We start from the raw sequence: 14,781 nt of genomic DNA on the forward strand, positions 1-14,781 counted from the left end.
TTGGGTTCTCGCTCTCTCATCTGCCGTTTCACTCTCTCCCCTTCTCCATCCATCCTTTCTTCTCATTGCAATCGTGTTGGGTTTCTGTGGGATTTGAGTTGAAGCCAGTCCCTTTTGGCACCGGGACCGAATCTATGAGACGCAAAAAAGTGAGCCTGTGCCCCAAACCTCTAAGACGTGGACTCTGTCTCCCTCTTGTGTTAAGCATGTGGTATTGCACCTTGCTTCCCAGAGCTCTTAAGAAAAGATTTGTAACTAAGATTTGGCTCGACAGTTGTAATTGCAGTGGAATTTACGTTAATGAAGTGCGCAAACATTCGTCACACTTCCAAGGGCAGTCGTGTCAGGTGGTGACAGTCAGGGGTTGTCATCGACGAGGCTGCAGCACTCCAAAACACCTCAAGGGGGCAGCATTGCTTCCGATCTCGACAGTGAGCAAACGGAACGTCAACACGGGCCTACTTCCGCGTTGCTCGACCATGGTTAAGTGCACCCCCCAAGGAGCTGGGGCCTAAGTCGGAGGGGGTCCATCCATGTCTTCGAGGTGCGCCGCACACACAAATACACACTGACGGCGTGTATGTTGCAGGTGATACAGCATGGTGAAGCCAGCCCACTCAGCTGGGAGGAAACCTCTCACTGCCTACGCAGACAGGTACTGGAGAGAGGGAGAGAGAGAGTTCCAGATATATATATATACCCCACGTCCCCCTGTCCCCAAGTATATCCTGCACCCCCTCAACCCCCCTCAAGGCGACAACCAGGCTCTTAGTTTGGCACTAGCCGCCACAGCATTCCCTGCAAGCCCACAGACTATCCTTACTCTATTCTGCTTTTGTGTGTGTTTGTGTGTGTGGTCTCTCCCCCCCCCCCCCCCCCCCCCCCCAGTGAAACGTCTTAGTTCTTGTTCCTGTCAACTGCCCCCTTCCCACCAACCAACACACTCCCTCTCCAAGGTCACTCGCTGTCCCTCCTGCTCCCCACATGGCTCACAGGAAGTGTCCCTGCTTCCTCACCAGTGTCATGCGTCACTCCAATCTAGGTCAGGCCCCACGTGCTTCTGTCATACCAGTGTTCTCGGCGACAGAAAAGGCCTGTGTCATAGGAAATCGTAGCGATGTCACTTCCTGTGATGGTCAGCACAGCCACGCTGGAGACGGGATGAGGGTGGGGGGGGGGATGTGTGTTGTGGTTTGTGATGGGCTGTGTTTTAAATGGGTTTGTGTCGTATTCTGGCGTAGGTGTGGTGTGTCGTGTTTGGTGGATGCACATGTTTTGTTCATATACCCGATTGCAGTGGAGCCCTGGCTTGTTCACCAAGGGCAGTGAAGGACACCGGGGGAAGGGGGCAGGAGGAGAGGCCGGGGGAAAAGGAGAAGGAGGAATGCGAGTGAGAGGTTGAGATGGATAGAGTGATGGAGGAAGGGAAAGACTGTGCTTCCAGGTCAGTCAAGTCAAGCCTCTTACCTGTGCTCGTGTTTCCGTGAGCCAGTTAGACCCAGGTCTGTCCGCAGGCTAGGGCACGCTCATCTTCCCTTCTCATCTCCGTCTCTCACCTATCCACCCGTCCCCCTCTCTCTCTCTCTCTCTCTCTCTCTCTCTCTCTCTCTCTCTCTCTCTCTCTCTCTCCATTACTCTTATCTCGGCCACGTTTGATATCTACCTATATCCTTCTGTCTGTCTAGCTTTCTGCCTTTCCATCTTTTCATATATCCGTCTAGCTCCGATCTCTCCATCACCACCTCCGCCATGTCTGTCTCTCTCTCTTTCTCCATCCACCTCCATCCATCCATCTATCCATCTTTCCAACATACTCACAACAGCAGGGGCATGTACGGACCGAGTCTTCTGCTACTGGGTTATTGCTGTGGTGCTAGAGCAGAGTAATATTTATCACAGTCCCTCATCTCTCCTTTCCTGGTCCCATCGGCCCTCCCTGTCTGAACTGTTTACCCCACCGGTCCCTCTCATGGGCTCATGATCTCACTCTGTGTGTGTGTGTGTGGCATCAGAGCGGCATCAGGATGGAGGTGGAGATGGAGGAGCCCAAGGCCCAACCCAGCCCCCCGGCCCCTTCAGAGGCCCAGGCCGAGGCTGAGGCCCAGACCCCCAAGACCTCCAGCAGGGACCAGAGCTGCCAGACGGAGCCGCCGCAGGCCCAGGACCAGGGGAGCCCACACTCAGACAGCACCAACCCAGGTCACAGCTCTCCAGGTAAGGCCTCTCTGGCCCCCACTACCTGTACCCGTGCTCCTTCTATACTCCCTGTCTGTGCTAAACGGATTGAGGACAGATAACTCCGTAGCCTATCGCTACCAACTTAGCTTAGCATAGGTTATCTAATTGTGGCATAGCCTAGCCTAGCTTATCCTAGCTTCCCCTACGAGTTGAGCAAGGGACATACTACAACCAGGGGGGTGGACTTGGAAGAGGTCTGCGAGGTCTGAGCTAAACAACTCATCAAAAATATTTCCAAAACAAGGCCAGCACCTTGATGAGTCAGGGCTTTGGAACCTTCTAGTGCAGCGTCAAGTGGCTCTATTCAAGGCTCCCATTCACCCGCTAATGACGGCTGTGCGGTGGAGTTTAAATTACCTCAGGGCTTGGGGAGTTTGCACTCTCTAATTGGGTATTAGGAGTAGCCCTTTATGGAAATGATTTGTAGCCACCAGTAAATGGTGCACGGCCGTGTTCTCTGTGGCCGTCCACTCTCAAAGCACGGCTCCCTTTGGGAGGAAACGATCACTCTGGCATATGTGACAGCTTGTGGCGTCACATATCACAATCTCTCTCTCTCTCTCTCTCTCTCTCTCTCTCTCTCTCTCTCTCTCTCTCTCTCTCTCTCTCTCTCTCTCTCTCGCTCTCTCTCGCTCTCTCTCTTTTACTCCTCCTGATTCAAAGGGATGGGGGCCCCCTTCCCAAAACCTTGCCCTGGCTCCCACCACTCATCTCCAGTCATCCTGCACTCATGGGGAGAGCACAGGACAACTGATAGTAGCCCCCTTTCCCCCTCTCCTGCTGTTTGGGCTCACGGTGGACGGCAAGGGGTAAACTCCTTCTGACTGTTGAAATGCACTCCTGAGCTCGAGAGAGAGAGAGAGACACCGGCCTCACACACACTCTAAGTATAGCCCCTTCGTTAAGCTAGCGTTCACATAAGTACTGTGTTGCGTGTAAACGCCACTGTTGTCTAAACGTCACACTACACAGCCAGCCATTCAACCAGCCTGCCAGCGAGCCTGCGATTGGAGTGCGCCAGCGCGGTCAGCTGGAAAACCAAGGGCCCTTTTCACGTTGACTGGATGCTCAGGGCTTGTCTACCGGGACATTAGGCTAGATTGGCTGATTGGCCACTGCCGGAGAATACCGGTACTATAGAGAAATCACCTGCCACGGCATCCTGAGCACCTTTATAGCCCCCCTGTCTCTCTCTCTCTCTCTCTCTCTAAAACCTTAAACTGAGGGGATGGACAGAGACTCTGCCTGTCCTGTTAGGCTTTAGAGGTGAGTCAAGGGTTAACAGAGCCGTGAGCGCTATCCGCATCAACGTGCCTGATTGGTTGCTCTCTGACCCCTGGTGGTGGTGAGGGGGGGGGGGTAGTCAGGGACCTGCCTTGTCGGATTAGACCAGCACACATACAGAGGTGGGGGGAGGGGCTCTGCGCTCTCTCTCTCTCTCTCTCTCTCTCTCTCTCTCTCTCTCTCTCTCACATACTTGTGTGCTTACTGGCAATTGTTTGTTTTTTCCACCTGGTAATTATTTGGGGTATGTGTGTGCATATGTACGAGGAACTTCCACCCTTTCTTATCTGCCCGAGCCTGGTGTCACTACCTCCAGGAAATACCTCACAAACGTCGTCACACATGGAAGTAGTCACACATGGCAGACATTTCCAGGAATCAACTCCAGGAACCTCCAGACTACACTACATTACATTACACTACTACAGACTACATGACATTACACTACACTACACTACTACAGACTACATTACACTACACTACTCCAGACTACACTACACTACTACAGATTACACTACACTACTACAGACTACACTACACTACTCCAAACTAGACTACACTACTACAGACTACACTACACTACTCCAGACTACACTACACTACTACAGACTACACTACACTACTACAGACTACACTACTCCAGACTACACTACACTACTACAGACTACACTACATTACTACAGACTACACTACACTACTATAGACTACACTACACTACTCCAGACTACACTACACTACTCCAGACTAGACTACACTACTACAGACTACACTACACTACTCCAAACTAGACTACACTACTACAGACTACACTACACTACTACAGACTACACTACATTACTCCAGACTACACTACACTGCTACAGACTACACTACACTACTCCAAACTAGACTACACTACTACAGACTACACTACATTACATTACACTACTACAGACTACATGACATTACACTACACTACTACAGACTACATTACACTACACTACACTACTCCAGACTACACTACACTACTACACTACACTGCTACAGACTACACTACACTACTCCAAACTAGACTACACTACTACAGACTACACTACTCCAGACTACGCTACACTACTCCAAACTAGACTACACTACTACAGACTACACTACACTACTCAAGACTACACTACACTACTACAGACTACACTACTACAGACTACATTACACTACACTACACTACTCCAGACTACACTACTACACTACACTACTACAGACTACACTACACTACTCCAAACTAGACTACACTACTACACACTACACTACTCCAGACTACGCTACACTACTCCAAACTAGACTACACTACACTACTACACTACACTACTACAGACTACACTACACTACTCCAGACTAGATTACACTACTACAGACTACACTACACTATTACAGACTACACTACACTACTACAGACTACACTACACTACTACAGACTACACTACTCCAAACTAGACTAAACTACTACAGACTACACTACACTACTACAGACTACACTACTCCCGACTACACTACACTACTACAGACTACACTACACTACTCCAAACTAGACTACACTACTACAGACTACACTACACTACTCCAGACTACACTACACTACACTACTACAGACTACACTACTCCAAACTACACTACACTACTACAGACTACACTACACTACTACACACTACACTACTCCCGACTACACTACACTACTACAGACTACACTACTCCAAACTAGACTACACTACTACAGACTACACTACTCCAAACTAGACTACACTACTACAGACTACACTACACTACTACAGACTACACTACACTACTACAGACTACACTACTCCAAACTACACTACACTACTACAGACTACACTACACTACTACAGACTACACTACTCCCGAGTACACTACACTACTACAGACTACACTACTCCAAACTAGACTACACTACTACAGACTACACTACTCCAAACTAGACTACACTACTACAGGCTACACTACACTACTCCAGACTACAGTACTCTATAGAATAGTCGTTTGAGAAGTTCACGCCACTTGTCCACGACCCAAACAGTCAGTGTCAGTAACAGTGACACACCAACGTAGTGTTGAAACCTCACAATCAAAAGAGGGGTCGTGAAGTGGGTGTGCATGTGTACCGACAGACTAACAATTGACAGTCTACAATGCGCTCAGGTGCCTTATATATCTTAAGTATTCACATACAAATACACACACAAACAGTACAGAGATGAGATTCAGCATCCATAATGCAGAGGCCAGAGGACAAGAGAGTGTGTGTGTGTCCCAGAGCTACTCTGCCTCCTCCAGTGTGTGTGTGTGTGTGTGTTCGGGCTTTGCCTCGCCGATCACGTCGTATACTGATACGGTTTCCGGGGTGACGAAGAAATACCAAAGGTGTCGTGTCAATCTGCCGACGAGACAGGCCGTTTGTCATTTTTCCTCTGACACACAACATACGTGTGTGTGTGTTTAGGTAGCCTACAGCTCCTACAGGATAAAGCCAGCGGTGCATATTGAACCTGCACCTCATCTCTGTAGAGAAATCCCAAGAGAAGAGTGTTATTGCGACAGGCAAGTCAGGTGTGGGTGTGTGTGTGTGAGAGAGAGAGTGGTGGTGTTTGAGTGAGAGATATAAGCCCTGGATGGATATGTGTGTGTGTGTGTGTGTTTGTAAATGAGATGTGAGAGAATAATTCTCAAGGCAGAACTCCCCCAGGATGTCTCTGACTGTTTGGTGCTGACGTCACACAGACAAACACACACACACCCCAGAGGGATGAAAACAGTGAGTCACTCCTGTGTGTGTGTGCGCCTGTGTGTGTGTGCCTATGATCACTAGTGACACACACACACACACAAGGGCAACACACACCCCTGTGATCTCTCTGAGCCCCTAAACGTGCATCAAGATAAACAATCTTCACAAGACCGTATGTCACAAACGTCAGTAGAAACGTGCTCGCGCGCACACGCACGCACACAGAATCCAACCGCCCTGATGCGATCAGCCTGCGTGTGTGATCAAAAGGGCTATTGAGACCCAGCCGTGCGTGGGTGCTGGAGAGAGGAGACGGTGTGTGTGTGTTCCAGTTGGCCTGTCAGTCGACGGCTGTGATGTAATCAGCGGCGAGATGGACAGCTCTTTGAAAACGGCCAACATGAGTCCCAGCGCACTCCTCGTCCGTCGTTCGAGGAGGGGCTCACGTCGGTGAAGGGGAGGGTGATTAAGTTGGGTTTAAGACAAGTCTCTCTCTCTCTCTCTCTCTCTCTCTCTCTCTCTCTCTCTCTCTCTCTCTCTCTCTCTCTGCATCTCTCTGTCTCTCTCTCTCTCTCTCTGCATCTCTCTGTCTCTTTATATGTACAGTATTCTCTATCTCTCTCTCTCTGCAGTGTTTCCCACAGATCCAACCGCAATGTGTGGGGCCGACCGGGGGGGGGGGGGGGGGGGGTGCGGGCGGAGGAATCATTTGTTCAATATTAATTAGCACAGAACTTTATTGGCGTTAATTTAAAACAAGGCCTCGTAAAGTCATATAAAAAACACATAACTAGATAGAACTATATTATTCACACTATATACAACTTCCCTAAACTGTAGTACAGTACACATGTCACACCCTATACTACTTCTTGTTACATGAGCAAAGTCTGCAAATAGTCTTTCCTGTAGGTATTGGCCCCGACCTCAACAAAAGCCCTCTTTGTGGCACCTTTCTTGGGTGCAGGCTTGTGCTGCCTGCACAGTCTACAAAACAACCCTTAAAAGTACATTGATAATTAATGAAATTAGTTAAATAGACATTCCACAGTCACACTTTGTGTTTTTTTTATTATCATAATACATTTATTACATAAATAATAATCATATAAAAAGAATAATCAATACAAATATATTTCAGATTATTTGAAAAGGATAGAAAAGTATCCAGCCATTAAGTTTACCATGGTGTGTGTGGTACAACCATGGCTTGAACTGAAGTATGTTCAACCACTCAGGGCTGAATCCAGTGCCCCTCTATTTGGTGCCTTTGGATGTTGCCAAAGTCCTGTCTGCCAGAAACAGAAGAATATAAATGATTTCCCTTGTCCTGGAACCTGCTTTCTTACCTGCCTGTTTCCACATCTGTTTGTACACCTTACCTGTTGTTTCAGCCGTCTCTCTCACAGCAGCATGGATGCTGTCATCCTCTCCTACTCTTTCTTCGAGGCCTAAAGAAACGATTTCTTTCTCTCCCTGACCCTGTCTTTTTGCCTGAGCAGCACTGGTTGAAGCCTGAAAATATTGTAATCAAATTAATAAAAAAACTAATTACTATACTGGTCGGACTGTTCAGCGCTGTTTCAGACTGATACCTCCGGTTCTGGCTGGTCCTCATCCTCAATATGTGCCTTTTTCAGAAAGTACTTTTCTATACTCATCTGGATTGAAGCAGCAAACATTGTGTTAAAGTAAAAACATTACATAATATTATTTATAATATGTTTATTGGATTCACAGCTGCTACATATAACCTAGCATAATGTTTTTATCTCGACAACCCAACCGCATTTTACCGAAAACTTGCGACTAGATAACTTTCAGGGAATCGCTTTTTTGCTAAGGGTCGGGACTCCAACATTAATACACTGACAACATTGTATTGAAATATAGTATTTTTTATAGCACTTTTTATTGTGTAAAGAGATACCAACCTTTCGTAAACTTTCACCAGCCGTCTTCTCTGCACCAATTAGGCCAAATAGGATGATCTCGTTTTCATGACATGCGAGACAGACGTGGTGTGCACGGAGGGGAGGTGTGTGCGTGTGTATGTGAGACGCGTGAGTGACAGACACGGAGGGAGAGGAAATGCAACTGAACGAGTACGCTGCGTTAAAAAAAACGAAACTCAATGTGTGGCGGCCGGTGTTTAACCTGTGGCGCACCGCCACACAATAGTCTGTGTGGGAAACACTGCTCTCTGTTGCAGTGGTGTGTCGTGTGTGTTTGTATGGGTGTTTTCAAACAGGCATTGGAGACACCAGGGTGTCAGGTGAAGAGCCCCCTTCCTCCCCTGGTACCCCTCTGGTGTAAACGGGTGTGTGGGTCTGGTTGCGTCACCTGCCCCTGCGCTGTGCGGAGGAGCTGAGAGGCCTTGTTCGTCACACTCTTGAGTGTCTTTTTCTGGTCCCTTTCTCTGTGCACCTCGGCCTGTTACGTCCTCTGGTTGTGTTTGTTTTCCTGTATTGTTCAGTTGACTGTGTTTGTCTGCCCTCTCGGCTCTTACTCTTTATTCCTATCTCTGTGTATTTCTAACATCTCTCTCTCTCTCTCTTTCTCTCACTGTCTCTGTCTCTCTCTCGCTCTGTGTGTGTGCTAGTCAGGTCCAGTGGTGTGGTGTATCTAACTGTGCCCTCCTCTCCTCCCCCTCTGCGGCGTTCAGGGTCACGTGTGGAGCCAGGCGACCCCCCCCTGCTCCAGCAGCAGCTGAACACCTCCAAGTCTGGCATCCAGCAGATCATCGAGTGCTTCCGCTCAGGTCAGGCCCAAACCCAACATCAGAATTAGGATTTGGACCATCCACTGTTTTTGTAACAATTTGTGTTACTTGTGAGTGTTTTTCCCCCCCCCAAACAGACTCATTGCCAATTTGATGGAGACATGAACATGATTTACTGTTTGAGGGACGTTTATTGGGCTTTTACTCGAATGACGATAAAAAGAAACGGTTGCAGTTACACAAACGACTTTATTTGCTCGTTTGACACCGAATCCTTTCGAATCCGTCCAAGCGGCGCCATAATATTGAGAGAGTAAAAAAAGAAAGAGGCAATTTAAGAATCGCTAAAAAGTTGTCAAAAAAGAGCGCGGAAGTCAGAGTGTGGTGTTGACGCTGCCCACCGGTGGTCATCCTCAGGTACTGCCCAGCTGAGGCACATGCTGCTGAGGGATGTGGACACCATCTTTGAGTGCAAGCTCTGCCGCAGTCTGTTCAGGGGCCTCCCCAACCTCATCACTCACAGGCAGTACTACTGCCTGCCTCGGCTGCCAGAGACAGACGGTTAGTAAGACGTGTGTCTGTGTTAATGAGTGTGGTGGTGGGTGGGGGGGGGTTATATGTGATCTTGTCGAGGTTGAATGTGGTCAACCTGATTTGGCAGCACTGTCTTTGTCTCGCGCCCACGTCACACTGTCTCTCTGCCTCTCTCCCTCCACGCTGTCTCTTCACTCATATTTCACTGCCTCTCAGTCGGCCCATCCATCTCTCCGTTTCCCCTCCTAATGCAGTTTCTCCTCGCTACTCATATCTGTAACTGAATCGCTGTCTCTGTCTCATTAGCGCTCCTCTCCACTGTCCTCCTTTCCCCGGCGCCCTCGTCCTCCTCTCTCGCCCTCCTCTCTCGCCCTCCTCTCTCGCCCTCCTCTCTCGCCCTCCACTCTCGCCCTCCTCTCTCGCCCTCCTCTCTCGCCCTCCTCTCTCGCCCTCCACTCTCGCCCTCCTCTCTCGTCCTCCTCTCTTGCCCTCCTCTCTCGTCCTCCTCTCGTCCACCCTTTCTTTGAGATACCATTTTAGTGTGTGTGTGTGTCCCCAATTTTCTGGGGTGCATTTTGTGTGTTTATGCACATGCTCACCTATATCCCTTCCTCCTCCCCCCACAGGCCCTCCAGGAGACTCCAAGCAGAGCACGGCCATCAAGGAGCTGCTGGAGGCCATCTACCCCCGCAAGGAGCCCCCGGACCACGTGGTGCGGCTGGAGCCCATCCAGACCAGCAGCAAGGCCGTGTTCCAGTACCTGTCCACGGAGGAGGAGCTGGCCCAGCAGGGGGGCCCCGGGGCCGCCCCCCAGCAACACACGCCCCGGAGCTCCCGCTGCCACAGCCCGGAGCCCTGGGGGGGGGAGCAGGGGGCGGGCCACGCCCACCCGGAGCCGGAGGCGGGCCACGCCCCGAGGAGGGGGGGGGAGGAGGACGAGGGCGAGGAGAAAGGAGGGGAGAAGGGGGCCCAGGCCGAGGAGGAGGGCTCCACCAGCGGGGTGAGGACGGGGGGACACACACGTGCCACGCGCCCCTTGTGCCGATGCCACCGATTCACTCTGCGACCACCACACACTAACCCTCTCTCTCACCATCCCCTCCTCCCTCTCTCACCATCCCCCCCTCCCAGGTGGAGGACGTGACCATCTCCTGCTGCCTGTGCGGCCAGGACTTCAACTCGCGGCGCTCCATCCGCCGCCACTGCCGCAAGATGCACCAGAACAAGCTGGATGAGCTGCGCAAGTTCACGGAGACGCGCACGGTGCCCATCAGCCTGCTGTCCATGGTGAAGGGCCGCCCGCGGACCATCACCACGCCCAGCGGCAAGTCCTGCCCCATCTGCTTCAAGTCCTTCGCCACCAAGGCCAACGTGCGCCGCCACTTCGACGAGGTCCACCGCGGCCTCCGCCGCGACATCATCACGCCCGACATCGCCACGCGCCCGGGCCAGCCGCTGTCGCTGGAGGCCACGCCCCCGCGGAAGAGCGCCTCCTCCTCGCCCACGCGCGGCCACACCCCCAAGACCACCCCACAGCCGGGCAAGGCCTCGGCCAAGAGCCCGCCCCCGGTCCAGAGCCCGGCCCCGGCCCCGCCCCCCCAGGCCCAGTACAACCTGGCGTCGTGTCGCTGCCTGGTGTGCAAGAGGAAGTACAGCTCCCAGGTCATGCTGAAGAGACACATGCGCATCGTCCACAAGATCTACAATCTGCGGAACGGCCCCGCCCCCGCCGCCCCGGCCCCCGCCACCCCCAACAACGGCGGCGCCCACGCCGCGGCATCCCCTAGCAACAGCAGGGTCCAGGTGAAGGAGGAGAACACGGACGCCTCGGACGACCCCGACAGCAGCCCGGCCCCTTCGCCCGGCCCCTCGCCCTCCCTGCCCCTCCCCCGCGTGGCCACGCCCACCAAGGCCGCCAAGGCGAGGGAGGAGGCCGAGGGGGGGGCCAGCCCCAAGCCCGCCTCGTCTCGCACCGGCGGCGGGGCGGCGGCCCTCCCCCCCGGCTCCAAGACCCCCAAGCTGTCGGTGGGCTTCGACTTCAAGCAGCTCTTCTGCAAGCTGTGCAAGCGGCAGTTCAGCTCGCGGCAGAACCTCACCAAGCACATCGAGCTGCACACGGACGGCAACGACATCTTCATCAAGTTCTACCGCTGCCCGCTGTGCCGCTACGAGTCGCGGCGCAAGCGCGACGTCCTCCGCCACGTCACCGTGGTCCACAAGAAGTCCACGGCCTACCTGGCCAAGATCATGCCCAAGCTGGAGAGCCGCGCCGTCAAGCGGCCGGCCGAGGCCGTCCTCAACGCCAACCCGGCCTCCAAGCGCGCGGCCGCCACCGTCAAGGAGGAGGTCAACGGGCGCCACTCGCCGCCGCCGCCGCCCTCGCCGCCCGTCACCCGCAAACAGGACCTCCTCTCCTCCGCCGCGCACGTCACCCGCAAGCAGGACCGCCAGCAGGACGCCCCCGCGCCGCCGCTGACGAGGAGGAGCGAGCGGCAGGAGGCGCCGGCCGCCGCGCCGCCGATCACGCGGCGCCAGGAGGCCCTGCAGGAGAGCGCCGCGGGGTCGTCGGAGGTGCGCGTCACCAAGAACTTCTCGCTGCACGCCTGCGACGTGTGCGGCCGGGCCTTCGCCAAGAAGCTGTACCTGGAGAGCCACAAGCGGAGCCACCGCAACGCCGCCTCCGCCGTCGCCACGCCAGAGAACCGCCGCAAGGGAGTCAGCACGCGCTCCAAGGCCCTGCTCTGGTGAGTACGGCTGAGGCGGAACCAAATGCCACGTGGCGCTGTGGTGTTGTATGTTAGAATGCTGCTGGAATTGGGGGTGGGTAGGTGTGTGTGTGTGTTTGGTGGGTGGGGCTGGGTTAGGTTGGGTGGACTTGGGTGGAGGGAGGCGTTGGCTCAGGTTGGAAGGTGGGTGTGTGGGTGGGAAAATGAAATACAAAAATGGTGGCCTGTAACCGGTAGGGTTGGGTAACGAATAGGGATGCTCCAATCTGATCGGTGCCGATCCATATCGGCCGATATTCCCATTATCATGTTTTGATCGGCGTTCTCAAAACGGCCAATCAAAACATGATAATGGGAATATCGGCCGATCAGATGACATAAAATCTCGCAGTTCTCGTTCGAGACGTTTCAATAAAACGTTATATAGGCATTTCAGGCCGCCAATGGTAAGAAATTATTCTTTAACCTTTAGATGCGTGAGTTCTAAATATTTCCGACTCTTCCACCAGAGTTTGTTTTCCAAAGCGGAAGCTAGCTAACTTTAGTTAGCTTCCGTTACCTAGCGACCTAGCATAATACTCGTAGCAATGCTACTACCTGCTAGTGTTACTTGTTAGCCTCTAATTGTACATTTTGAAGCCATACTATAGCGTTTGTCATAGTTTTTGCCTAAAATAGTCGGTTGGAATTTTCAGAATCGCACATGTGCGACGGTACTCTGTGAGACCCGCATTCTAACGAAAACAGTCACGGACAGCCACTGCTTTTTGGAAGGCCAATAAAGACGTCTTTCCTGCTCTCGCACAAGCAGCACAAGTCTTCCTCTCCGCACCTTGTACAAGTGTAGATAGCGAGCGACTTTTCAGCATAGCAGGACATATTTTAGATGAGAAGAGGAACAGGTAGCCTCCTAAAAATGCTGATATGCTTATATTTATCAAGGCAAATCTTCCAGTGATGCTGCTTAATCAGAAGTAAGGTTTGAATACTCTAGTATGCCCCCTCTCCGAGTGAGTGAGTGCGTGTGTGAAGTGAGTGCAGTGAGAGAGTGAGTATATGATGTGAGAGTGAGTGAGTGAGACACTATACAGATAGATATACATGTATTTTTTTTATTTTTTATTGCTGACTTCCTGTGCACCTTTTATCTTTATTCTGTCTGTTATCTCCTCCTAAATGCAGACAAATTGACTTGAAACTGACTGACTTGAAACATATTGGATATTTGGCTATAGCCTGTTTATGCTGCAATTAAGTTTGTATTATTTTTCCACAGGAAAGCTACTGTATAAGCTCCAAGTTCTCTTGAGAGCCTCTAGAGAGTGGAATGTTGCACATGTTATTCTATTGTTGTGATTTTTATTTAAAGATTTATATTTTTATTATTATTTTAATATTTATTATTATTTACACATTTTATAGTAAGCGAGAGAGCTTCTACACTGGAATGTTGCACGTTCCCTGCAATAGAACGGATGGTTGTTGATGGTTGTTCTTGCTCCGGCTTTAACTTTTGGATATTCGGCAGCGACTCCGCCGCCATTACTGAACTACAACTCAAACTAGCGAACGACATCAACGTCATCGTTCTCAGCCACTCCCTCTGTTCGTTGATTGGACCTACAAAAATGTTGTTTCCAAAAACCGACTAATACACCGAAATCCCAGACCTAGTACAGAAGCAAAATCAAAATTGAGCGGAAGTACGTAGGAGGGCAGAGCCAGGCTAGATCGAAACACCTGCCCAGGCCAAAAGACTATATGAGATTTTTATTTTATTTTTTACTCCCCACTCGACCAGTTTGAATGTTTTTTTGTGTTCAGTGGTGCTAATAAATGTCTGTATACGTCTGTATAAAATGGGTCACCTTTTTCAGCCCTTCTGAATTTGCAGGTATGGGTTTAGTTAGCATACCAATTCAACATTTATTTTGTTGTTACTTGTTAATAGTGTAAATGTAATTTATTGTAAAATTATTGTAGTTGTGTGTTAGGTGACTTAGTTTTACTTATTATATATTTAAGTAGGCTACTTTAGAACGTTAACATATTGTTACATTTAAATTATTTTCCATTAAAAAAGTTTTCAGTTTCAAAAAGGTTTTCAGTTTTTCAAGAATCGGTTTTGGAATCATTTATGAATCGGAATCGTTTTAAAAGTACCGGTTCGGCATCGGAATCGTATAAATCCTAACGATACCCAACCCTAGTAACCGGTGTGTTAATGAATTGACCTATCGCTAAGCCCCGCCCCTCGAACGCAAACGGGCCAATCGCAGTTTAGTAACAGCTGCACTCGGACATCTTCAGTTTACAACTCCATAGAGTAGCATTAGGAAAAGGGATTATTCTCTTGTTTTATCGGGTTTGATGTAATTTAAGTGTAAAACAATGGTCAAACGATGTGCATGGGGTAGATGCAACACTGATACGAGGTATCATGAGAGGATGGGCAATGGGGTATATTTTATCCCATTTCCCAAACCAAAACAAGAGGGCCAAAT

General features: G+C 50.7%; 1 protein-coding gene across 1 annotated transcript; it reads left to right on the forward strand.

Moving 5' to 3' along the window:
• The first annotated feature begins 1,386 nt into the window (after positions 1-1,386).
• znf800b (zinc finger protein 800b) lies at positions 1,387-12,299 on the forward strand. Its single transcript, XM_067254217.1, has 6 exons — positions 1,387-1,444; positions 2,013-2,214; positions 8,961-9,056; positions 9,435-9,578; positions 10,178-10,551; positions 10,683-12,299. Exons 2-6 carry the CDS (start codon positions 2,025-2,027, stop codon positions 12,297-12,299), a joined length of 2,421 nt encoding a protein of 806 aa, XP_067110318.1. The 5' UTR covers positions 1,387-1,444; positions 2,013-2,024.
• Positions 12,300-14,781: the final 2,482 nt, after the last annotated feature.

Source organism: Osmerus mordax, chromosome 17 (assembly GCF_038355195.1).
Source record: "Osmerus mordax isolate fOsmMor3 chromosome 17, fOsmMor3.pri, whole genome shotgun sequence".
Taxonomy (NCBI): domain Eukaryota; kingdom Metazoa; phylum Chordata; class Actinopteri; order Osmeriformes; family Osmeridae; genus Osmerus; species Osmerus mordax.